Consider the following 26,364-nt stretch of genomic DNA (forward strand, 5'->3'; position numbering starts at 1 on the left):
TGTTGCAAAGTTGGAATTGATTGAACTTTTTAGTCCTGCCCAGCCTGCCGTTACCACTGCAACCACGCCCACCTGGCACTCAACGATGCATAAGTGGGTTTTGGGTTGCACTTTGGGCACTCGGTCTCTAAAAGGTTCGCCCTCACTGTTCTAGGCTAATGCCTTTAGTCACCATATCAAACTGGTTCTCTATTGTAATAATATGATCTCTTAACTTAACCATAGCTTCTATTTTAATACAGCGTTCCCCAATCTGGGTAGGTGGCCTGGTGGGAGGAGGGGAGGATGGAGGAGGCTGTGAGCGCCAGTGACCCCCACTCACACAGCTCAGTTGCAAATAGATTGGGGAGCCCTGTTTTACGCTAACAACCTGATCACCAGATGGCTTGTATACTATATGAATAGCAGAAATAAAGGAAGCCTTGATTCTTGCTTCCCTCAGTAGCTTGTCTATAGAGTAGACCTGAACAAAAAAAAGTTATAATGAAAGCGACAAGATGAAAGTTTATAGCAATGTCTATATTTACAGAACAGTTTGCAAACTGTGTGCCAAAACTACAGAGAAAAGGTTTACTATAGCCATCAAAAGGCCACTTGTCCCCTACAGTTAGCTATTCTGAATTAGCTGCTGCATCATGACTGCACAGATGCTGATCAACTGCAAGAACTCATCAGAACCATCTGCCAAGCACTTGTCCGTTTCCTGCAAAACAAAACATAATACTCAAGATTTGCCAAGTTTGGTAACAACCATGCTTGGTGGGCATAAAGCAGAATGTTTAGCAGATATATTTCCTCTTCCCTTGTAAAATATGCATCAAACTTTTTTTATTCTAGAGGAGAATGACATTAAACTGCCTGTCTAGTATTCATTAATATACAGGTGGTCCTTGTTTAACAACTACTCATTCAGCAACCTTGTATCAGCACTCAACATGTAGTTATGACTGGACCTCATGCTTACAACGTTGCAGTGTCCTGTAGTCATGTGTTCATTAGATGCAACTTTCTCTGCCCATTTCCCACAAGCACAGTCAATGGGGAACCTGGCAGGAAGTCGTGGTTATCCGAGGTCCTTGCTTAATGATTCATCAATCCTTAACTATGGCACTGGAAATATCACTCAGAGGAGTGCTCACTTGGTTTTTCGATTTACAACCACATTGCTTAACTACAGAGTTTGGTCCCAATTATAACTGTTAAGCAAGGACTACCTGTGCACATACAGAGACATAAAGTAAGTCTCTATTTTATTACAATATGTAAAATAGAACCAAAACAATGAACGTATCAGCAGAACAGTTTACTAAAACTGCATACCAAATTTTAAAACTACTGAAACTTTTTAGCCATTTTTCAGGCAATTGTTCTTCTAGTTGCCAGTACAGAAAAATCTGCTGGCCCAGTCTTTACCAACCTGTACCCTCTAGATTTAGTTAGGTTATGCCTACTAAAACCTCCAGCTAACATGGAAGGGTGTACGACATCTCGCCGCAGCCAACTTGCTGCGGCCAATTCACCATGGGCAACTCGCCGCAGGACAAGAGTTACACTAATATAGAAGAAGTAGTCGAACAGAATCATTAAAGAAAAGACTGCAAAAGAGGTATGAAACAAAATGTGAATTATTTTAAATAATTAAATTGAACTGTTGAATTGGCCGGCAGCAAATTGTCCCATGGCAAGTTGTCCCACAGCGAGTTGGCCACAGTGAATTGGCCGTGGCGAGTTGGCTGAAGTGAGTTGTCCCACCTGGAGACATCCACCTGGAGATGGCTGAACTACCTACCATTGTTTTCATTTCACCTTTCCTGAGTCTCTATGGCAAGAATATTAAGCTTATATTGAACACTTGTCTAAATTAGAGGAAACAAGCAAACACATAAATGCATAGATAGCTACATCGTAGACTTCTCAATATTTTTTGTTCTTGTTACTATGAAGTAGCACAGGAAAGTTGGCGAAGTTGCAACCACCACCACGAAACAATTTGTGAAACTGTTTTCCTTGCGTCCCCCTAGCATATCCCAACTATTATCTATTGTCATAAAAGCAAACAGCATCACATATACCAAACTATCATACTGATACTTTATGATTCTCTTTATTTACTTTTATTTATATATTTAGAAACCACCCATCTCTGTCTTACCGCGTATGACTTCTAGAGTACAACTTCCCACAAGTCCTTAATGTTTCATGTTCAGTTTTAACCACATACTTCATTAGCCTCTGATAGAGCTCAAATGCAAGTACTTAAGACTTACAGCAAATTTCTCTATAATTACAGATTTTTGCTTGTCACTGAGGTCTTCTTTGTCAACAATGATATCGTGAAGCTGGTTTATCAGTTGAGTAGCTGCATAGCCTTCACTGATCACATTCTATAAAGCAAAGACAGAGAAGAACAAATAAAGACTAGTATTAACAGCTGGATGTTATTCTTGACTTAAGACTAAATAGTTTAATGTTATTATTGGCTTAAAACTTAGTGAAAGTACTTCTGGTCCTATATGGTGAGGGGTCCTTGGTGGTCTCTGAGCTTGGTTTTCTTGCAGACTTTTCATTAGCCAAACTAAATAACATCATCAGTGACAGTAAAGAGTGGGGTTTGCTCTCAGTTTATATTCTAGTGGCTTGCCTGTCAGTGTTGGTAGGAGTGGTCTTGGTGGTTCTTTGGTTAGGCCGGTCTGTGGACCGGCACCGGGCCGTGTAAATAAGCAAAGTCCCATCTGCTGGATGCCGGCAGCACACGAAACCACGCCCCCTCCAGTCTGTGGAAAAATCTTTCTCCATAACACCGGTCTCCGGTGCCCAAAAGGTTGGGGGCCTCTGGTTAGGCTATTTACCGTTGGCTTGTTTGGTGGTTCTTCGATTGGGGTATTGTTTACTTGATTGTTGGTCTGATGTTAATCTTGGATTTAATCTATGCTCATCTGAGTGCCGATTGCTGATCCTATATAGCAGCACCCCCCCCAACCTTTTGGGTACCAGGTATCGGTTCCGTGTGGAAAGGTTTTTCCATGGACCGGAGGGGGCAGGGTTTTGCATGCTGCGTGCATCCTGCGGATGGGGCTTCACTTGTTTGCATGGCCCGGTTGCTGGCATGCTGCGGATCGGTGCTGGTCCACCAACCAGGGACTGGGGACCCCTGGAGATACTAAGTTCAATTATTAATTCCTTACTAGGATATATAAGCTGCCCAAGGACTTGCTTGAAATATTACAAATGAGCACTATACAGAAATGGAAACATACACAGACTTGAGCAACAGCCAGTGAAATAGATCATTTCATTAAAACTCTCTGCCTCCCAGAGATCATTCAAAGTGGCAAGGCTGTCAATACTCGGGATTTCATTCATTTACTCAGCCCTCAAGTTCTTAAACGCCAACTTGATTCCTTCCTGTGCTAATGGAATGTTGCACCTCCATGCTGGTTTCACCGTCAACCGCAGCATCCCCAAAATCCAGGATAGCAAAGTTGTACTCTCCCACTAGAAGACCCAGTTAGTAGTCATTCTTCTGCATCCTGCTCCCCCCCCCCCCCAGAGAGGTCAAGGCAGGCATCCCACAGAAGCCATCTCTTTCAGGAAAAGCAAAGCTTGATAGCCAATGTGGCCGCCTCTTCTGGCATCCACCCAAATCAGAAGCAACAAACCACAAACCTGGGGCACCCAGAAATAACAAATGAAACGGTAATGAGTTTTTGAAAGTTTGCTTTTAACATAGAGCAGGACACATTCCATCAGGCTATTTGATGGTCCCAACGACGGGAGATGATTTTATATTGTTCAAGACTACTGCAGCATTAAGAACAGGCTAGACTGTCACTTGTCTGAGATGGTGTAGGTTCTCCTGCTTGAGGAGGGGGCTAGACTAGGACAGGGCTTTTCAACCAGTGGCACGGGTACCACCTGTGGTACATTGGCACCTGGCAGGTGGTACGCGACCATCCTAGAAAAGGGGTAGCGGGGTAGGGGAATGAGCTGGACCGGTGGTAGCACCGCACAAGCCTGAGCGAGAGACGGCTGGAGCTGCAGGGCTGTCAGGGCTCAGCAGAAGCCTCAGGATCAGCGCCAGGCTCCAGCTGGAGCTCGGCGCTGATCCTGGTGCTTCTGCTGAGCCCAGAAGAAGCGCTGATCAGTTGGAATGTTGCAGCATCTCCAGGATCTTGTGATTTACATTCAGATGCTTGGCAACTGATTCGTATTTATGACAGTCACAGTGTCCCAGGGTCATGTGAAGTGACCAAAACCTGCTGCAACCACCCAGCAGACGGGGGGAATAAAAACCAAACACCCCCCACCCCACCCCCGCTGCCAATCCTCAACAGAAATGCTCACAACAATGAAAACCTCAGACAGGATGAAGAGCGCCGCCGGGCGGGCAGGCAGGCATCTTGCTCGGCTGTGGCTTGGGGGGCACTTTTTTTCAGTACCATTGTAACTTCTAAGAGTCACTAAGCGAACTGTTGTAAGTCGAGGACTACCTGTACCTTATCACTTTTTCCTTTTTTTGGAGGGGGGGGGGTCATCAAGTTTTTGACACCTTGCTAGGCGACTGGTGGTACTCGGATATAGCCATATCCTAAAAGTGGTACAATGGGTGAAAAGGTTGAAAAGCCCTGGACTAGAAGACCTCCGTTCCTTCCAGCTCTACTCTACTCTACTCTACTCTACTCTACTCTACTCTACTCTACTCTACTCTACTCTACTCTACTTTACTCTATTCTACTCTACTCTACTCTACTCTACTCCGTTCTTTAATAAGAATATTTAAGAATAAATCAGATAATTGGATTAGTAACATCTGAGTTAACTAGAAGCTTTACTTGGCAGGAATAGGTGTTTCTGGCACTGCCCTATGAACAAAGTACTAAGAAGGTACTGAGAAGCTAGCAATCTTGTAACATTAACTGTTAAAGGAGACTCTACAGGGAACATTTTCCCTTTCAGTTTAGCAATCTGCAGACAACCAGGATATAGATACTTGCTCTATTTTTAAAGTGGAATTTAAATCTTCCTCAATGTTCCTGCAGAGACTGAGGGATTGCTCTTGCAAACAGAGAAACAATCTATTCTAGTATTGAATTTGCTTAGCTCCGAGGCAGATCACTGCTTATTCTAACACAGTATGAAAAATTGCTACCATTGCCAACATAATTACAGAATCTGAAACAACAGTGATACAAAGAAGGAGGGGAGTGTCAAGACTTCCAACTATATATGGAAACTAAATTGCTCCCATAAGAATATAGAATTTGCTTTTGGGGGGTGGGGAAACATTCACAAATTCTTGTTAAAGCAGGAATCTTATCTGCAATGTCTCAGAAAATACCTGCTTAGGAAAATCACTTCTATTCCTCCTCCCTTCGACCTACATGAGCTACTCAGCTATTTTGAGCCAGTGGATTTTATATCAAATTTTGAATACATAAATAAAGTTAACAGAGGCACTGCGTGGGGGAGGGTATGTTTGCTCATTCATAAAATGTGTGTTGTAAAACATACCACCTGTCACAACTACCCATTTCTCAGAAAACAAATTCCTGAAGGCTTAATAAAATATATATTCCCCAAATATGTGTCCAAGGTAAAGATGAATCTCCAAAACACAATGTTACCCCTTTGAACCAAGTTTTCTACTCCAAAATCCCATTTCACAAAAAAGTAAGTGGATGAACACAAAACAGATTTGTCCAAGAAACTAAATATATGACTGACTGACTGACTGACTGACTTGAGATTTCAACCCTGATTGCTAAATACATTGGTTCCTAAAAGCACACTCACTCTACAGAACACAAACTAATGACGATTACAGAATACAGGCAGTCCTCGCCTTACGACTACAGTTGAGCCCAAAATACATGTTGCTAAGCTTAATTGCTAAGAGGCAGTTGTTAAGTGAGTTTTGCCCCATTTTACGATCTGTTTTGTCACAGTTGTTAAGTGAATCACTGCAGTTGTTAAGCCAGTGACATGGTTGCTAAGTGGAATCTGGCTTCCTCACTGGCTTTGCTTGTCAGAAGGTCACAAAAGCAGATCACATGACCCCGGGACACTGCAACGGTCATAAATGTGAACCAGTTGCCAAGCTCTGAATTTTGATCATGTGACCTGGGAAGCTGCAGCAGTCATTGCTGCAATAGGCGTTAAGTGTGAGAAACAGTCGTAAGTCCCTTTTTCCAGGCCTTGTAACTTAACGGTCATTAAGTTGAGGACTACCTGTACCCCGATACAGGCAAAAAAAATACCTACTCACACTAAGCCCACTATGGCTACGCTGTGCTTTTCTTTCAAAGAGAATTTGGATTGTGTGGAGACACTGAAAATAGCCAGAGAGAGAGAGAAAGAGAGAAAATAGAGACACCTCTCTATTTTTGTCTTATCATAGCTCTTTAAAGTAGACCACGAGAAAAACAAAATAAGAGTGGGAGGCTTAATGGAAGGAAACACCGGAGTGCATCACACAGGAGTCCCAATTTTCATGTAAGATACACTGAAGCTGAACATTAATCAAGCTCTTTTATCGTATAGGAATGACATGTTTCACTCGATCTGTCATTTAATTGAGATCCCTCAATGTGAAGAGGAGAATCCTCACGAAAAGATGGATTCTAGTATTCGGTTTATTTACAGTCCGTCAAGTACAATGTAACTGTGTTCTAATCGAATTTCCGTCCGTCAAAAATCAAAGTCACGCAAATGCATTAACATGATGCCACCACCTACCAGCATCGAAAAGAGCGTCCTATAATGCAAAATCCTACTTGCTATCTCTTTCAAATCTTAAGGAGCACACCTTTGTTACAGCTTCCAGCTTTTCAAAAGAGCCACTCTGACAAGCACTTAGCAGTCCATCCAATATTTCTTTGGGGACAACCTAGAATATAAAGTTGTAGTAATAAACATAGATACATTGTCCATCTGACATCACACAAAACCTTTTCTTTTTATGTTAATCACTATGACAATAAGAAAATGCAGCTATGCAGGCAAAAATCCTAAGGTCACAAGCAGTATAGTCTTTTCTCCCCAGGTTTTTCCAAGCAATGTTAGGCAGAAGAGGGAAAAAAAGTAACAGCAAGACAAAGGCATGAGCTTAAGAGAAAAAGAAAAGGAAACCATGGCTAAATCTACTTTATACCAAACCATTCACTTTATCTATCCATATTTTTTCTATTCTTCTTCATCCTTGCTTCCAGCATATCCATAGACCACTGTACCAAACCCTGCCTTCTCTACTTGGTCACTCACATTTGTATTCAATTCACATACAGTCGTCACCTAGCCATACTTGATGCTGCATCTTCCAGCTTATGCTACACGAATATTTGTAACATTTATCTCAATTTCATCTTCAACCTACCACGATCATTCTTATACAGTTGACAACCACGTGACCAGCACCATTCGAGCCACGGTGGCACAGTGGTTAAAATGCAGTACTGCAGGCTGCTTTTGCTGACTGCCTGCAGTTCAGCAGTTCGATTCTCACCGGCTCAAGGTTGACTCAGCCTTCCATCCTTCCGAGGTTGGTAATACGAGGACCCAGATTGTTGGGGGTCAAATAGGCTGACTCTGTAAACCGCTCAGAGAGGGCTGTAAAGCACTGTGAAGCTGTATATAAGTCTAAGTGCTATTGCTATTCTGCTACAACAGTGCTGAATAAGTGGTACTTACAACTGGTCCTTGAATTTCTGGCTATCCCAGCACCCTTGCGGTCATGTGATTGTGACCGGGCAACTGCCTCACAATTATGACGAAGTGTCACATGGTAAGTGATTACCATTTGCAATCTTTCCTGCCAGATCCCACAAGCAAAATCAATGGGGAAGCTAGCAGGGAAGACTGCAACTCACTCTGGTAAGTCTTCTGCACCTGCCACACTTATGCAGCCCTTCGCACCCCCTCCAGTAGCAGCAACCCAAGCCCCACCCCCACTGCACCTGCCCTGCACACACCCTCCTGGGCCCTGAAGCAGCCACCCAAAGCCCCATCACATTCATGCCATACCGATCACCCATACACTCCCAATTTTCTGTATATCCACGTTATTGGATATGTAGAAAAGGACCTGGCTGAAGCATTAAACATTAAACAGGAAATACAAGTCATAAATCAAAACAATGACCTAAAAAGTGATTTTTTGACAGATCTACAAGAGATTTTTTATAAACCTTGAAGAAATTGGTATGAAAGAATAAAGAAGAATTGAAGAGAAATTCAATCCTATGACAATATTTGATTAAGGATTAAGCCTGCTTGAAATAAAAGAATTTGTTTATACTTCTGATGAAGGTAGGAAGCCACTTCTTCATATAATTCTTTTCTTCTTCTTTATTCGGTATTCTTCTTTCTTGCATTTTTTTCCTATTCTCTTCTTTTTCTCTAAGTTTAGCTCGCATTAGATTTTACCACTACAATTAAAATTCTTAACACAAATAATAGCAAGAAAAAAATGTATCTCTCCCACATGAAACTCTCAGAGCATTATTCTAGGCAAGTCTTTAACAGTATGTGTGCAGCTTCTGAAGCCAAGTCTTTAATGAAAAATCATAATTTTCAATCATCACTTTTACGACAGCAAATACATCATCTCGAAACAAGGCTTACCCCTGCAATTTCAATAACAATTTTCTCTGTCACTTCTTTTCCGCCTGTCAGTCGCGTCGCACTCTGAAGAAGCGTGATTGCTTTTCTCAAATCTCCTTCTGCCACATGAACAAGGTAATCGATTGCCTACATAGCACAATAAATATCTATATAAATAAAAATGTAAATGTTCGTTTGTTCAAAATCTTAAATCTCCGAAAATTCTTCACCGATTGCTTTGAAATTTTGACACAACGTTGCATTCGAATACGCGCGTGTTTTTATATACCTGTATTATATAGATGTCACACCTGTGACAGGTAAAAACATGCTTTTTTTGAAAAACAGCGTCATCTGTTGGACGTAAAAGCAACACATGCTACAATTTTACCATTCCATTTCAATGTTTCCGATTTACGATCCATTTACAATTTCCAAATTTCCAATTTTACGATTCCATTTCAATGTTTCCGACTGCATTGTTAAATTGAATTTTCATAGATTTCGATTTATTTTCATTTTGATTTAATTATTTCGTGTGACATTGCGTTGGAATTGATGCACAGACAATGGAACAACAAAAAATATTGTATACCCACAAGCATTGTGAAATTAAACATATTAGAAATGTGCGCTTTCTCTTTTCTTTCTTTTCCATTTAACCAGACTGAGCCNGAAAATAGCATATCCTTACTGTACAAAGTGAGCTAGACAGTAAATTAACTCTAGGGAGTTACACTTCTCCTCTTAGGAGTGCTTTTCTACCTAAGATCATAAGCCAAATAAATGTCAGGCAGTTCATGTTACATTGACACAAGATTAGCTTAAAGGCAGGCAGTTTTTAGTTTCAGTGCGTTTACGTAATTGTACTACGTACCACCTACCAGCATCGAAAAGAGCGTCCTATAATGCAAAATCCTACTTGCTATCTCTTTCAAATCTTAAGGAGCACACCTTTGTTACAGCTTCCAGCTTTTCAAAAGAGCCACTCTGACAGGCACTTAGCAGTCCATCCAATATTTCTTTGGGGACAACCTAGAATATAAAGTTGTAATAATAAACATAGATACATTGTCCATCTGACATCACACAAAACCTTTTCTTTTTATGTTAATCACCATGACAATAAGAAAATGCAGCTATGCAGGCAAAAATCCTAAGGTCACAAGGAATATAGTCTTTTCTCCCCAGGTTTTTCCAAGCAATGTTAGGCAGAAGATGGGGGGGGGGGAAGTAACAGTAAAACAAAGGCATGAGCTTAAGAGAAAAACAAAAGGGAATCATGGTTAAATCTACACTGGAAGTTTTTAAGAAGAAACTGGACAGCCATTTGTCCGAAATGGTATAGGGCAGTGGTGGCGAACCTATGGCACGGGTGCCAGAGGCGGCACTCAGAGCCCTCTCTGTGGGCACGCGCGCCATTGCCCCAGTCCTAGGCCTTCAGATGGGTTTTATAAAACCTTTTCGCTTTAGGCTTCCGCCGCCATGTGCAAAAAAAAAAGGTTCAATCAGTCAATTTCAACTTCTTGCGGAGAAAAAAATATCTTGCGAAGTTGGAATTGATTGATTGAACTTTTTAGTCCCACCCAGTCTGCCATTACCACTGCAGCCACGCCCACCCAATGGGCCACACCCAGCCAATGGGCCACACCCACCCGGCACCCGACGATGCATAAGTGGGTTTTGGGTTGCAGTTTGGGCACTCGGTCTCTAAAAGGTTCGCCATCACTGGTATAGGGCTTCCTGTCTGAGCAGGAGGTTGGACTAGATGACCTCCGAGGTCCCTTCCAACTTTATCATTATTATTATTATTATTATTATTATTATTATTATTATTATTATTATTATTATTATTATTATTATTATTATTATTATTATTATTATTATTATTATTATTATCTATCCATATTTTTTCTATTCTTCTTCATCCTTGCTTCCAGCATATCCATAGACCACTGTACCATACCCTGCCTTCTCTACTTGGTCACTCACATTTGTATTCAATTCACATACAGTCGTCACCTAGCCATACTTGACGCTGCATCTTCCAGCTTATGCTACACGAATATTTGTAACATTTATCTCAATTTCTTCTTCAACCTACCACGATCGTTCCTATACAGTTGATAACCACGTGACCAGCACCATTTGAGCCACGGTGGCACAGTGGTTAAAATGCAGTACTGCAGGCTGCTTCTGCTGACTGCCTGCAGTTCAGCAGTTCGATTCTCACCCGCTCAAGGTTGACTCAGCCTTCCATCCTTCCGAGGTTGGTAAAATGAGGACCCAGATTATTCGGGGCAAAATGCTGACTCTGTAACCGCTTAGAGAGGGCTGTAAAGCACTGTGAAGCTGTATATAAGTCTAAGTGCTATTGCTATTCTGCTACAACAGTGCTGAATAAGTGGTACTTACAACTGGTCCTTGAATTTCTGGCTATCCCAGCAACCTTGCGGTCATGTGATTGTGACCGGGCAACTGCCTCACAATTATGACGAAGTGTCACATGGTAAGTGATTACCATTTGCAATCTTTCCTGCCAGATCCCACAAGCAAAATCAATGGGGAAGCTAGCAGGGAAGACTGCAACTCACTCTGGTAAGTCTTCTGCACCTGCCACACTTATGCAGCCCTTCGCACCCCCTCCAGTAGCAGCAACCCAAGCCCCACCCCCACTGCACCTGCCCTGCACACACCCTCCTGGGCCCTGAAGCAGCCACCCAAAGCCCTACCACATTCATGCCATACCGATCACCCATACACTCCCAATTTTCTATATATCCACGTTATTGGATATGTAGAAAAGGACCTGGCTGAAGCATTAAACATTAAACAGGAAATACAAGTCATAAATCAAAACAATGACCTAAAAAGTGATTTTTTTGACAGATCTACAAGAGATTTTTTATAAACCTTGAAGAAATTGGTATGAAAGAATAAAGAAGAATTGAAGACAAATTCAATCCTATGATAATATTTGATTAAGGATTAAGCCTCCTTGAAATAAAAGAATTTGTTTATACTTCTGATGAAGGTAGGAAGCCACTTCTTCATATAATTATTTTCTTCTTCTTTATTCGGTATTCTTCTTTCTTGCATTTTTTTCCTATTCTCTTCTTTTTCTCTAAGTTTAGTTCGCATTAGATTTTACCACTACAATTAAAATTCTTAATACAAATAATAGCAAGAAAAAAATGTATCTCTCCCACATGAAACTCTCAGAGCATTATTCTAGGCAAGTCTTTAACAGTATGTGTGCAGCTTCTGAAGCCATGTCTTTAATGAAAAATCATAATTTTCAATCATCACTTTTACGACAGCAAATACATCATCTCGAAACAAGGCTTACCCCTGCAATTTCAATAACAATTTTCTCTGTCACTTCTTTTCCGCCTGTCAGTCGCGTCGCACTCTGAAGAAGCGTGATTGCTTTTCTCAAATCTCCTTCTGCCACATGAACAAGGTAATCGATTGCCTACATAGCACAATAAATATCTATATAAATAAAAATGTAAATGTTCGTTTGTTCAAAATCTTAAATCTCTGAAAGTTCGATTGCTTTGAAATTTTGACACAACGTTGCATTCGAATACGCGCGTGTTTTTAATATACCTATATTATATAGATGTCACACCTGTGACAGGTAAAAACATGCTTTTTTTCAAAAACAGCGTCATCTGTTGGACGTAAAAGCAACACACGCTACGATTTTACCATTCCATTTCAATGTTTCCGATTTACGATCCATTTACGATTTCCAAATTTCCAATTTTACGATTCCATTTCAATGTTTCCGACTGCATTGTTAAATTGAATTTTCATAGATTTCGATTTATTTTCATTTTGATTTAATTATTTCGTGTGACATTGCGTTGGAATTGATGCACAGACAATGGAACAACAAAAAATATTGTATACCCACAAGCATTGTGAAATTAAACATATTAGAAACGTGTGCTTTCTCTTTTCTTTCTTTTCCATTTAACCAGACTGAGCCACAGCAACGCGTGGCCGGGTACAGCTAGTTTAAAATAAAAGAAATCATATGGAGAAAAGGGAAACAGTGAATACCATTTTGCAAAGCACACTTTTTATCATATTATACTAAATTTGTAGCTTGTTAACAATCTGTGGTGGAACCAGGATGGGAGTGGAGCTTCCATGGTTATTCTCCTTGATGTCTTAATAACTTTTGAAATTGCCAATCGTGGTATCCTTTTGGGCCAGCTCATAAGACCAGGGGTTAGGAATAAACCACAGTTTTATGGAGGTTTTCCTTCCTTTGGAGTCAGTTTCAGTTAGTCAGGTGGGACTGTTGAGGTTGTCTGGAGGCTGTGCAGGTTTGGTGGGGGAGGAACCATCAACTCAATCCTACCAAGATTGAGTGACTGTGGATGTTTGGGCCACCTAGATTTGGGGATATTCTATTTTTAACCTTGAATGGCAGAATAAATCCACATTCGAAAGTGATGCACACTTCAGGAGTCTTCCTACACTATCAGCTCCTGCTCAATCAGCAGGTGGAAGCTGTACCAAGGAAGGCCTTTGCACAGCTTCATCAGGTACACCTGTATTGTCCTTTCCTAAATCAAGAGGCACTTCAAGCAGTCAACTCATGCCCTGGTCATCTCATAGCTTGACTACTGCAATGCATGCTGCAGGGGGCTGTGCTTCAAGATCACCTGGAAGCTTCAACTAGCCCAGAATGAAGCCACATAGGCAGTGATGGACGTATTTCAGTATGTCCATGTGATACTTCTGCTTCACGAGCTGCACTGCTTTCCAGGTTGGCTTCCAGATGCAATTCTAAGTACTAGATATTACCTATAAAGTCCTACATAGAATAGGGGCTGGTTACTTTATGAATTGCCTATTTCCTGTGGTGTCTGGTTGATTCCAACAGTTAGCATGCTCCAAATTCCTTTGAGACACAATCCATCTATCAGGACCCTGGAAGTGTGCCTTCTTTGATTCAGTGTTTGCCCACTGAAGGGAGGTTCCCCTTGAGATCCAGGTGCTTACCACCCTTATGGCATTCTGGTGGGTCTTAAAAGACTTGACTGATGTCCCAGGCTTTGGGCTAAGGTTCGGCGGCCCTTATTGGGTGTGTGATATGTTTGCTTGACTGGATCTTCCTTCAGTTTATTGCTGTTTTTAATCTGGATTGTATATTTGTTGTTGTTTTTAGGCAGGCAGGCAGGCAGGCAGGCAGGCAGGCAGGCAGGCAGGGAGGGAGGGAGGGAGGGAGGGAGAAAGGAAGGAAGGAAGGGTTTCATTTAGCCACAGATAGTTCAATCCTCATTAATGCAGGTAATGCATTTCTTTTGGAAGCATGAGTGGGGAGGGCATGTTAAACTTCTATTGAACTTCAGTGATTGGAGTGTGAAATCCAAATGTTTATGTACAATCTCCAAGTATTGCATTTAAGTTCCATCTTCCCAATCCTGGCAATTTGGAGTTAGTATCAATGAAATTAGAGATCCCGTTTTGGAAAGGCTATTCTAAGTCTGCTTCTCAGAGGAAGGAACATACAATTAAACTTTATACAGCAGAGGTTTCTTTTCCCCTGTCCAAGGGGATCCTCCAGTTCTGTGCTGCAGCTCTAAGCTGGGTGCAGGAACCCTTCGGGAGGACAGGATATTCCATTCACAAACGTTACCTATTCTACTGGCAAAAAATCATTAATAAATAAAACCTTTTGTTCACAATATTAAGACACAAAAATTTTATAATTAACTGGCATGTTACCTCATTGCTGATTATCACATTTTCCTTTTGAGCAATGTCTAGAAGTCTCTGGCGTTGGATTTTGTCAGAAAGTGGCTTGAAACGAAATTTGGAGCATCGAGATGTAATTGGTTCAATGATTCTATCAAAGACAGGAAGAGAAACTCAGCAACTGGAGGACTCTGTTCTTATTTTCATGCAACATAGTGTCTTTCCACAGCCTACGAAGGTAAAGGTTTCCCTGCCCAGTCGTGTCCGACTCTAGGGCACAGTGTTCATCTCTGTTTCTTAGTCAAGGGAGCCAGCATTGTCCAAAGACATTTTTTGTGGTCGTGTGGCCAACATCATTATACAGCAAAGGCGCACAGAACACTGTTACCTTCCCACCAAAGTGGTACCTGTTTATCTACTTACATTTGCTTGCTCTCAAACTGCTAGGTTGGCAGGATATACATTTTCACGTATTAGCATTGTTATCATACTCATTTTTTCCCGACAGTAGAACATAATTGTCTTTAAAATTCAAATACATTCTTTGAGATAACCAAGTATAGACTCAGAATTTATGAATGGTCACATCTGGTTATTATCTGGATGGGAAAACACCAGGAAATCCCAGGGTTGAAGGCTAGAGTGGGAGGCTGAAAAATCAGCCAAAAGCAGGCTGAGTTATAAAAACATCTATAACATTCCCCAGAAGAATCTCAGAAATATACCCATGATGCTACCAAGAGGTGAGTGGACTCAAAGGTGTATTTATCTAATGTATTTTTCATAAGAGTAAATAAATACAAACACACGCTGTAATTTATACACACCGGCTGATGTAATTACAGATAAGGCAGAATCGTGTGGTCTTAGATTCCTTCTCCATAGTGCGCCTTAAAGCTGCTTGAGCTGCCGAGGTCATAGAATCTGCCTCATCCAGGATTATGATCTTAAAAGGCGGGCATGGTCTGCCGCTAAACACAAACAATCACAAAAGCACGTGTGAGCCATTTATGGTGCTAGCACAAAGCATTGCTGTCAACAGTCTACTGGCAAACACATTCTGACGTAAACATTGCTTACCATTCAGAGCCTACAGTGGGAAAAATTCTAAATTGGAACTTTTCCCATTCTGTTCCCCCAACTTAACTAAATATTGTTGCACTGTGGAACTGTCTCACTGTTATTCGAAAGAGGCCACATTATTTTCTGCTAGAGCTTTTATTTCCTATGGATTCCTTTATGGAAAGTGCTGGCATTCACACACTGCAGGTATTTTTGTGACTTCCCCAAATTTGTCCCTACTTAACAAGGCCAAAGTTTTTGGCCTTTTATGAAGTAAGTTTAAGGACAACATCTCATCCTTGAGCTTTACAGAAGCTTAAGGCGTTAATTTCACCTTTCAAAGGAGGATTTAAGAATCCAAAGGAATGTGATTTTAGCTGAAGTAGTTATTTGTCTCTAAGTCCCAGGAAAAAAAAAAGAAAAAAACAGGCAGGAAAAATACAGGCCAAATACACTCGTACTTTTCCTGCTTTAAATTTTCCATATGGCTTGTCTCTCTCCTTTCTGCCTATAGAGTATTCAAAAGAGAATCAAGAAATTAATCTATTTCTTATCAAAATCTGATCAATAGAGTGCAAGAGAGATTACCCAAAGGGATAGTTGAAGCTATTTCAATTAACTGGAGGACTTAATTGAAGTATTTTAATAAATTACATTACATTTCACAGTGCCTACACATGGTCTATCGGAGACATTAGCAAAGATATGTAGTTAGTGAATAATAAATTCCCTAAGATTATACGTAGTAAAGTTCAGATGACTCACTAAGACAGGGGTAGTCAACCTTGGCTTTTTTATGACTCGTGGACTTCAATTCCCAGAATTCCTGAGCCAGCTTAGCTGGCTCAGGAATTCTGGGAGTTGAAGTCCACGAGTCATAAAAGAGCCAAGGTTGACTACCCCTGCACTAAGACATCATTTGAGAGCCTCATAGTGCAGTGCTGACTCATAGCTTATTTTAACATTACAAAGCAACTCATCTTAACCTGTTATAGAGTGAAATACTATCCGAGAGCGCTTACTCTGAACGATTTCCCGAAACTGTTAATTGAGCAAAAGTCTTGACTTTCAGAGCTTACTGAACATAAGGTGGTTCATCAGATGCATTTAATTCAAGGACCCTCTGCCGGAACAATTCAGGACTATTTAAAACAAAAGAAATGTAAACATCTTTTAATAAATTTCTTAAGAAGAACTGCTAATCCAGGTCCACATTTTGAATTCTAATACAGTCAACCGCTATAGCATCCTTTCCGTAGAGTACAGGGATGAGGGGATAGATGGGGAACTCATCAAATTTGCAGATGACACCAAGCTGGCAGGAATAGCCAACACTCCAGAAGACAGGCTTAGGATACAGGAGGACCTGGACAGACTTGAACACTGGGCGCTATCTAACAAAATGAAATTCAATGGTGAAAAAGTAAGGTTCTACATTTAGGCAAGAAAAACCAAATGCACAGGTATAGTATAGGGGGTACCTTGCTCAATAGTAGTAACTGTGAGAGGGACCTCGGAGTCCTAGTGGACAATCATTTAAATATGAGCCAGCAGTGTGCTGCAGCTGCCAAAAAAGCCAACTCAGTGCTGGGCTGCATTAACAGAGGGATAGAATCAAGATCACGTGAAGTGTTAATACCACTTTACAATGCCTTGGTAAGGCCACACTTGGAATACTGCATCCAGTTTTGGTCACCATGATGTAAAAAAATGCTGAGACTCTAGAAAGAGTACAGAGAAGAGCAACAAAGATGATTAGGGGACTGGAGGCTAAAACATATGAGGAACGGTTGCTGGAATTGGGTATGTCTAGTTTAATGGAGAGAAGGACGAGGGGGGACAGGATAGCAGTGTTCCAATATCTCAGGGGCTGCCACAGAGAAGAGGGAGTCAAGCTATTTTCCAAGGCAGCTGAAGGCAGGACAAGAAGCAACGGGTGGAAACTAATCAAGGAGAGAAGCAACCTAGAACTAAGGAGAAACTTCCTGACAGTTAGAACAATTAACCAATGGAACGACCTGCCTCCAGAAGCGGTGAATTCTCCAACACTGGAAGTTTTTAAGAGACTGGACAGCCATCTGTCTGAAATGGTGTAGGGTTTCCTGCCTGCCTGAGCAGGGGGTTGGACTCGATGACCTCCAAGGTTCCTTCCAACATTATTATTATTATTATTATTATTATTATTATTATTATTATTATTATTATTATTATTATTATCATTACAACTTTTATGTAAACATTAGTTTAGCCTGGATAGAGTGGAGGGAGTGAAGAAAAAAACTGAAGATTGTCCCATTTTTATTCTCTTTAGGGGGAAGAGAGAGAATCTGTCCAACTTTCAAGATTCTGTTACTGCATTCTATAATAATAGAAGAAGTAATAGAAAATGAAGAAGCTAAATTGCTCTGGGACTTTAGAATTCAGAAAGACAAGTACCTGCTACATAACACTCCAACAACTGTCGATAAGAAAGAAAAAAAGGCTAGATAGCGGGCATGGCAGTACTTGGAGACAGCAGAAGAGAAGAGAAAGAATTAGAGTAGATAACAAAATACAAAGACCTGCAAATAGAAATAGAATGACTGTGGCAAAAGAAAGCAAAGGTAGTAGCAATAGTAACAGACATTTTGGGTGCAATCCCAAAACATCTGGAGCACAACTTGAACACCATTGGCACTGATAAAATCACCATCAATCAATTGCAAAAGACAATTTTACTTGGAACAGCTTACATCCTGCGATGATACCATTAACACCATGAAACATCCACTTCTGCCTATCCTAGGTCCTTGGGAAGGATTTGATAGATGGGTAAAAATGCCAAATCTAGTCTGAACTTCTATCTGAGATGAACCATAACAACAATAGAATTCCAATGTTCAAGCAGTGCCTGTTATTGGTCTATCTTGAAGAGCCAACACTTCTCCATTATAGTGCCTTCCAGATGCGTTGGGATTCAAATGCCCAGATTTTCCCAGGGGGCATGGCTTCTGACTGAAATTCTGGAACTTGCAGTCCTACTACATCTAGAAGCCCAAGTTGTGGAAAGCTCAATTACAAGAATGTAAATTTTAGTTGACAACAGTTAGCATCAAAATACCTTTCTGCTCATTTCACATCAAATCTAGTTTTGGGTTACTTCTGGATCAACTTAATGCCTAGAAATGTATCAAGGGCTCTGTAGACACCACCCTTAATGCTCCCCTGATTTTATTAGTTATTTGGAATCTTTAATGAAAATAATACACGGGGAGCCATCGTTCCCCAAATAAATAATCAAATTCAAGCCTAATCTAAATTTCCAACAATGCTTTGGGGATCCATACAGTCTTCATGGGATTTAAAAAATAAAATAGGAGTGGTTCTTTGGAAATATGCCCTAGGAAAAAAGATGGAGGTGATAGAGATCGTCCTGGTGGACTAGAGAAGCTGGTGAGAAGCAAACTGATCACCCTGCCTTTTGATAAAGCAGAATCTCCTATGCTCAGCAAGGCAGTTATTTCACAAGACTGCTAAAATAGGGTCTCAAAATTCCAAATCTGCCTACTACAATAACTTGCAGCATTTAGTCCTGCCTGTTACAATTCACACTCCCTTGTATGTTTCAAAAACAGGACAGAGAAACATGTTTTGGACAACATATCCCATTTTCCCTGGAGATTTGACACACAGGTTGGGGTTGATGATACTGGAATCCAAAACAATGTGTGGTAACTTTCCTATCACTGTCCTAGATATTGTATTTGCATCCATGTCCACATTTAGGAATTCTTCAGTCTTTAGCTGGCCAACAATCAGCATTACAAATATACAGTATGTGTTTTATTCTTTCTTCTGAACAGAACCCATTCTTACTGTGCTATAAAATTTCAAGATGTTCATGCCAGAAACACTAACGAGTAGAACAACACACGTATAGAGTCAAATTCAATTTCACTGAACTCCATATTACCCAAAGAGTTCTCTAGCTGCTGCCAAAATAGTAGATGTTTTCCCAGTTCCAGGAGGGCCATAGAACAAGAGGTTGGGAAGCTACAACAGAAAGAAATTTTAAAAATANTATAAAATTTCAAGATGTTCATGCCAGAAACACTAACGAGTAGAACAACACACGTATAGAGTCAAATTCAATTTCACTGAACTCCATATTACCCAAAGAGTTCTCTAGCTGCTGCCAAAATAGTAGATGTTTTCCCAGTTCCAGGAGGGCCATAGAACAAGAGGTTGGGAAGCTACAACAGAAAGAAATTTTAAAAATATGATATTTAGTAAATACATACTTTCCTATTTTTCAAACAATCACAATTATAAGAAAAAACATTATTAGAGAGGGGAAAAATTCTACAATTTGCATGTATATTTTGTCTATAACGCTGTTGCTATGTTCTATTTCAGGGGTCTTCAAACTTGGCCCTTTTATGACTTGTGGACCAACTCCCAGAATTCCTCAGTCAGCGTGCCTGGCTGAGGAATTCTGGGAGTTGAAGTCCACAAGTCATAAAAGGACCAAGTTTGAAGAGCCCTGTTCTAAACCTACTGAAAAGAAAGGCCAGTGGGTTTAACAAAACTTAATTCCAGGGAAATGTATAAAAGAATTGCAGAATTAATGGCCATATTTAAACAGGGTTGTAATATGACCCATCTATGGTATTGTATTCTTTCCAATAATAAAATTAATGTACCTGCAGGCAGCTTATTCAGATTAAGAAAAGATTAGAAATACATGGAAATTTATAAATTACAATTCACACGGTAAAACTATGTTAGAGAACTATGGAATCTACATAGAAAGTACATTCCAACAAAATAGAGATGCAGTTATTAAAACATGTCTGAATATTGAAAGCAAGGCATTTAAGATAATGTGAAGACTCAAATAGATATTGTTTAGGTTTGTGTTTAATGGTCTTTTCTTTGAGCATCAGATACCTATACAGTACCAAAGGGAGCTTTCAAAACCCCACCATGTTAACAAAAAAGACAAAAACAAAAAACCCTTAGTATTTTGTAGAAGATACTAGAACCAGAAACCTTTCAACATGCAGAGCAAGTTGCTTAGTTCTTTTTTCAATCTGAGCCAATAAGATTTTTTCAAATAATTAATATTCTTAAATATTAGTTGCTTAGGGAGAAGCAACTGCATTTTTAAAAATTATTGATATATATAATTTACAATTACTCTAAGTTGCTTTGTAAAGAAAAGTATTAAGAAACATAAAGAGGGACATAAGACATCATTAACAGCAGAAGCTATAAGCCACTCCAATAAAGTAGATTGCAAAGTATATTTAGAAATTTAACTGCTGCAAATTTTAATACGTTGCAATATGTAAACCAAGCTTTTAAGAAGTACAGGTAGTCCTCGACTTACAAGTGTTTATTTAGTGATCAAAGTTACAACGGCACTGAAAAAAGTGAGTTAAGACCATTTTTTTCACACTTACAACTGTTGCAGCATCCCTGTGGTCACATGATCAAAATTCAGACACTTGGCAACTGCTGCATATTTATGACAGTTGCAGTGTGCCAGGGTCATGTGATCACCTTTTGCAACCTTCCAACAAGCAAAGTTAATGGGGAAGCCAGAGTCACTTAACCATATTACTAACTTAACAACTGCGGTGATTCACTTAATAACTGTGGCAAGAAAGATCATAAAATGGAGCAAAACTCACTTAACAACTGTCTTGCTTAGCAACAGAAATTTTGGGCTCAATTGTGATCCTAAGTCGAGGACTACTTGTACTATCAAACGGCACATGCAGTATCAATGGCAGTGTAACTACCGTATGATAAAAACAAGACACTGCTGCTTTAATATTCAGGAAGCTGGCTCCTTTATTCACAATAAGTGTCTTTCAAGAGTTAAGGGTATACTTGAATTTTGATATTAGTTGTAAACCAATGAAGAGCGGGCAATGGTACAAATTTTTCCCATTTTCATTTAATTTCCACATGAAATAATTATTTTAATGACTGCAGCACTCACATCAACTCCCTGTAAGGATTTCTTCAGTACTGCCACAACTTCCTCTTGAAACGCAACATCATCCATGCATTTTGGACGGCTAGATGTTTAAAAATGAACACAGCATTAAATGCTGTACTAATTACTCTTTAGAAATCAAAAGGAATGATTACAGTATCTTCAGTGCTCTATCACTGGAGATTTTCAAGAAAAGATTAGATAGCCATTTGTCTGAAATCGTATAGGGTTTTCTGATTAAGCAGAGGATTAGACTAGAAGACCTCCAAGGTCCCTTCCAACTCTTATTCTTTAGATCAAAGAGTTTGCACCTCTTTTATTGTTTAGAAGTCTGAACATGTAGCTGCCACAATAACAGAATCTATATTCCAACCATTAATGGTCTTAATAAGATGAAGGCAATCAATGATACATTATTCAAAGAAAAAAAAATCAAAATTGTACAAATATATAACTATTGTGTTATAATAACAATCATTACACATAAGGGTATCATTTATCCTTCACACTGTGAAAAAAAAAAGCAGGCCATCAGCAAAATACCGCATGATGGAGAGACTAGGTTAGTCTCCATATCATCAGATAAAGGATTAACTTATCTTTTCCAATCTCCTTAGGTGATCCAGTGAGCATATATGGTAGTGTCATTTCAGGTAATGACTGAAATAATGCAAGAGTCTAAATACATTTTAAAATTTTATTCCTATGAGACAAGGTGATGAAGTGAAACAGAATATTGTACTGTATCGGCTCTGTTTCAGGGTTTATATTTTCTGTTGAACAGAAATAAATGAACACAAAGCACCAAAGCAGATCACTGCAGGCTCTCATTTTTTCACAAAGTCCCTTATAGTCTTCTGCAAGCAACTCCACCTGCATCCCACTGTATATTGGTCCCTTCCTTAGCTATCTTAATTTTAATGGTAATACTGGTTTAATGATATTATATTATCATTTTTATCTTGTGGTTAGCTTCCTAGAGTCACTTGATGGTGAAATGAATAGCATATACATTTAATAAATAAATTCCCCTAACAATAAAAACATGGGCCAACCTTACTTTGGACTAGCATGAATATCCTTCTCAATAAGTAGGCAGTCCAATTAAATGCAGAAGATCAATGAAAGACAGACACAGAAAAAGCAGACAGATCTGGTGGTTACAATCAAAAAGCTAATTGAAACACCTCCTGGACAAGACATCCTCATTCCCCAGGAGTTCCAGTCTACACATTCATCCTCAGTGATTACATTACTTAGATTCCAAACCAGAGCAAAATTCTTACTATTTTTCGACCCAAGGAATGGGTCTGAGTTTCTTGCTCTCCCCACTGCTTCCTGCAGTTGCAGGGGCTCCCCGTTCTTTAGTAGAGAGAGGTTTAGCACTGACTGGACCTTTCAAAAATGCCTGCATTGTTGCTTTTTTTCACCCTAGCAACCTGTAATGGGAAGAATGGAAAAGGATTAGACATGTATTACTTGGTCTGCCTTGAAAAATTAAAGTATAGGTAGTCTTCAACTTACAATCGCAATTGGGACTAGAATTTCCGTTGCTAAGCAAAGCCTTGTTCAAGTGAGTCACACCTGATTTTACAACTTTTGCTATAGTTGTTATGAGAATCACTGTAGTTGTTAAGTGAATCACACAGTCATTAAGCAAATCCAGCTTCCGCCATTGACCTTGCTTGTCGGAAGTTGCTGGGAAAGTTGCAAATGGAGATTATCTGATAATAGGATGCTGCAACCATCATAAATGTATACTGGTTGCCCAGCCCCCAAATTTTGTTCATGGAGATGCCGTAACAGTTGTGTGAGGACTGGTCATAAATCATTTTTTTTCAGGGCTATTGTAACTTTGAATGGTTACTAAACTAATGGTTTTAAATCGAGGACTACCTGCACTGCAACTGCTCCTATAACACAACGGTTCCATTTTGCTCCGTGTACTCAACAACTGTCCAAGGCCTTTGGGGAATCACATTCATTATCCAGCAAGAGAAATCAGTGCCTACTACTCTATATTCTAATACACATTTAGAGAACAATAGGCCATGCATTTGACAGGCAATTACCATCACACACTAACCTGACAACATTTAAAGAAAAATACACGGAATTCCAAGATATGAACCCAAAGACATATGTAATTCAACCAGCTTGCTTTCACTCTGTTCAAATACATACCGTAGTAGGAGGCAAACCGTGTTAGTGTATAGTAGCCAAAAATCCAAAATATGGTAGCACTTTTCCTGACTAATAAGAAATGTTATTAACAGACATCCTAGATTGTGCAGAAATGGACAGATTAACGTTAGAGATGAAGGAGAAAGAAGATTCAATCTTTTATAAAACCTGGGGAAAATTTTTATCAGTGGGTTGATACACGTTAGAATAAGAAGAGATTTTAGAGCTTTATTATATTAAGTATTAAGGTTGATGATTGGAAATAGTTGTTATGCTCTCAACTATGTTAATTATTTAAAGGAATATTAGTGTTTTACCAAATGTCAGTTGTAACTATACCGATTTATTCTTATAAATGTCTAGTATTATATAAACAATAATATTCAATATGAAGACCCGGACGACAGCTTGTTCGCTGAATTATGTATTTACTGTAGTTATCCACACCCTGTCCCCTTTATCCCGATTTTCCTGTACCCGCACCGACCCCACCTTTTCCCTACCCATATAAAATCTAATAAAATATATTTTTTAAAAAAGAAATGTTCAGCATCATGTTGATGCTGAATTTGATAACTGCTGCAAGATTATTAGTAGCTCAATGTTGGAAAACGGATTGTTTGCCCACTATAGAAGAATGGGTACTTAAAGTTTCAAATTTAGCAGAAATGGCCAAGATTTCAGCCTATGTGAAGGATTATTCACGAGAAAGATATATATTGGTTTGGAGAAGATGGATAGATTATATTGAGAATAAATATGGAACTAAGAAGTTTCATTTGGTTTTTGAGTAAATTTGAGATTGTTAATGTAGTTTATTTTATTAAAATTATATAATTAGTAATAATGATGTTTAATATGTTACTTTAGGAGAGAGCTAAAGGATGTTATAGAATTGTTAACTTAAGGGTAATATAATGTAAGACAGAGTATAATTATTGTATTGTAAACCCTGTGTGTAACTCTGGGAAGNGAGGGAGGGGGGTGGGGAAGGGTGGGGTTTGAGGGAGGTGGGGAGTTATATTGTAAAACTTTTAAAAATTTTCAATAAAAAAGAAAAAAAGAAATGTTATTAACAGACATGAGGGGTGTGTGTGTTGCAGCTCACTTCATCAGACTGATGGAGTGGGTAAACTCATGTAGGGTTTAAATGGGGAAGAAGTGGGAAAAGACAGATAGCTTAGGCAGATGCAGATCTGGAGTCATTTATCCATGAACAATCCGCAACACATTGAAACATCCATTATGTTTGTTGAAACCTTTTGAAACTGGCCGAATTCTTCTAGGTTCAGCAACATCTCACTCCTTGATGCAAGCCGAAGTGTCTTTTTTTCCAAAATGGTCGCTTGAAATCTGCACCAGGAGGGACTTCAAGGGGGTAAAAGCAGGGCAAATGAAGTCACTTTGGGCCAAATACCTCTGCCTGTTAAACCCGTGCAGCTCACAAAATCCGTCAGAAAAGGTGCTACCGGTTTCATCCTGGTCTCTCACTCGGGTCTCCTCACAGAACAAACGCGTCTTACGCTTTCCCACCTGCCTCTTATTTAATCAAAAGGCCTGTTCACACAACAGGCCACTGGGGTTGAGCACCTCGTGGCCTTCTTCCTAGCCACTTGTGTGAACCAGCTACCATTAAGGCTTCGCAGAATCTTCCCCCCCCCCACGTTGCACGCGTGTATCGTGTTGTGTGAACGAGTCCTTCTCCAGGGACTTCCCTGGAAGGACAGAAGGGGCGGGGCGGGGGCGGAGCCACCCCAAAGAACAGGCCCCGAGACAGAGAGTGGTCGAGTCCACAGCGGTGGGCCCGTTTCTAATTTAAAAATGCACGCGGGGAAGACAAAATACCGGAGCCCATCGTCCCCAGCCGCTCCCCGAGAACCACTTCCGAATCTTTGGCGGATTCTCCCTCAGCGCGCCTTACCTTGCAATTCCCGCCAAAACCAGTCTTTATCCTCGCCCCGAAGGCGGGGCCAACTCCTCCGGAAGGATACGAGGCACTCTAGGGGAGCTAGCGCACCATAGAGAACGCCCCGCGGGCCGGACGGAAACCAGAAGCTAGCGTCCTGACGTATCACGCCATAAATTATGTCATCTACTGCACTGACGTCACCTAGAAAAAAAAACCAGGCCCGGTTTACAATCTAGAGGTGCGCATGTGTGGAACTGCAGCTCCTCCCTCCCCCCGTTAGGACACAGGTGCGGGTCACCAAAGGCCATATGCGAGAGATGCGCAAGCGCACCTTCGTCTCCGCCGTCTTGTATTAGTGATGTCAGGCTTCCCGCTAAAAAAAAAAAAAGCAAAACCGGAGTTGAGCAAGCGTACTAAGGGCTTTCGGGTTGTGGCTTCTACCATTCCCAAGAAGCGTGATGTTGACTTGCATATCTGCCAGAACTCAAATGTGCAGTTTCTCAAGGAACTTTAGCACACATATATGCTAAGAACTATATTCACCCACACAGTGACATCCACCTACAGTATGTCTTAAAGCAAACCCAATAGTACTGGAAGCTTCTCTGCTATAGCTTTGCACGAAATCATACATTATAAATTATATTCATTTAGGCAGCACTTGATTTAATTTATTAGTAAATAAAGAGTCTCAAATTTATTTAACAAGACCAATGGATGCAAAATGACCTTTACTCAGAAACCATTACTCTCTAAGTTACAGTAGTGGCCAAAATTGTGGAAACCTTTTGGGAAAAGTGTACAGTAGAAATGCCACCTTTGGTTGAGTTTCCACCAATTTTTCTTCTAATTTCTTTATAACTGTAGCCTTGTTCACTTAATAATACTATTTTACATCGCTTTCTGG

At 40.1% G+C, this 26,364-nt stretch overlaps 1 protein-coding gene across 1 annotated transcript; it reads right to left on the reverse strand.

Annotated features, from left to right (window-relative positions):
- Positions 1 to 507: 507 nt before the first annotated feature.
- On the reverse strand, positions 508 to 25,581 carry RFC4 (replication factor C subunit 4). Its single transcript, XM_015822479.1, is given in 11 exon segments — positions 508 to 703; positions 2,268 to 2,384; positions 9,553 to 9,633; positions 11,948 to 12,073; positions 14,347 to 14,467; positions 15,144 to 15,287; positions 16,401 to 16,520; positions 19,531 to 19,610; positions 21,368 to 21,446; positions 22,651 to 22,803; positions 25,470 to 25,581. Coding segments are annotated over 10 exon segments (1,092 nt in total). The 5' UTR covers positions 22,779 to 22,803; positions 25,470 to 25,581; the 3' UTR covers positions 508 to 607.
- Positions 25,582 to 26,364: the final 783 nt, after the last annotated feature.

Source organism: Protobothrops mucrosquamatus, unplaced genomic scaffold (assembly GCF_001527695.2).
Source record: "Protobothrops mucrosquamatus isolate PMUCROS unplaced genomic scaffold, P.Mucros_1.0 scaffold1587, whole genome shotgun sequence".
NCBI classification, from domain to species: Eukaryota; Metazoa; Chordata; class Lepidosauria; order Squamata; family Viperidae; genus Protobothrops; species Protobothrops mucrosquamatus.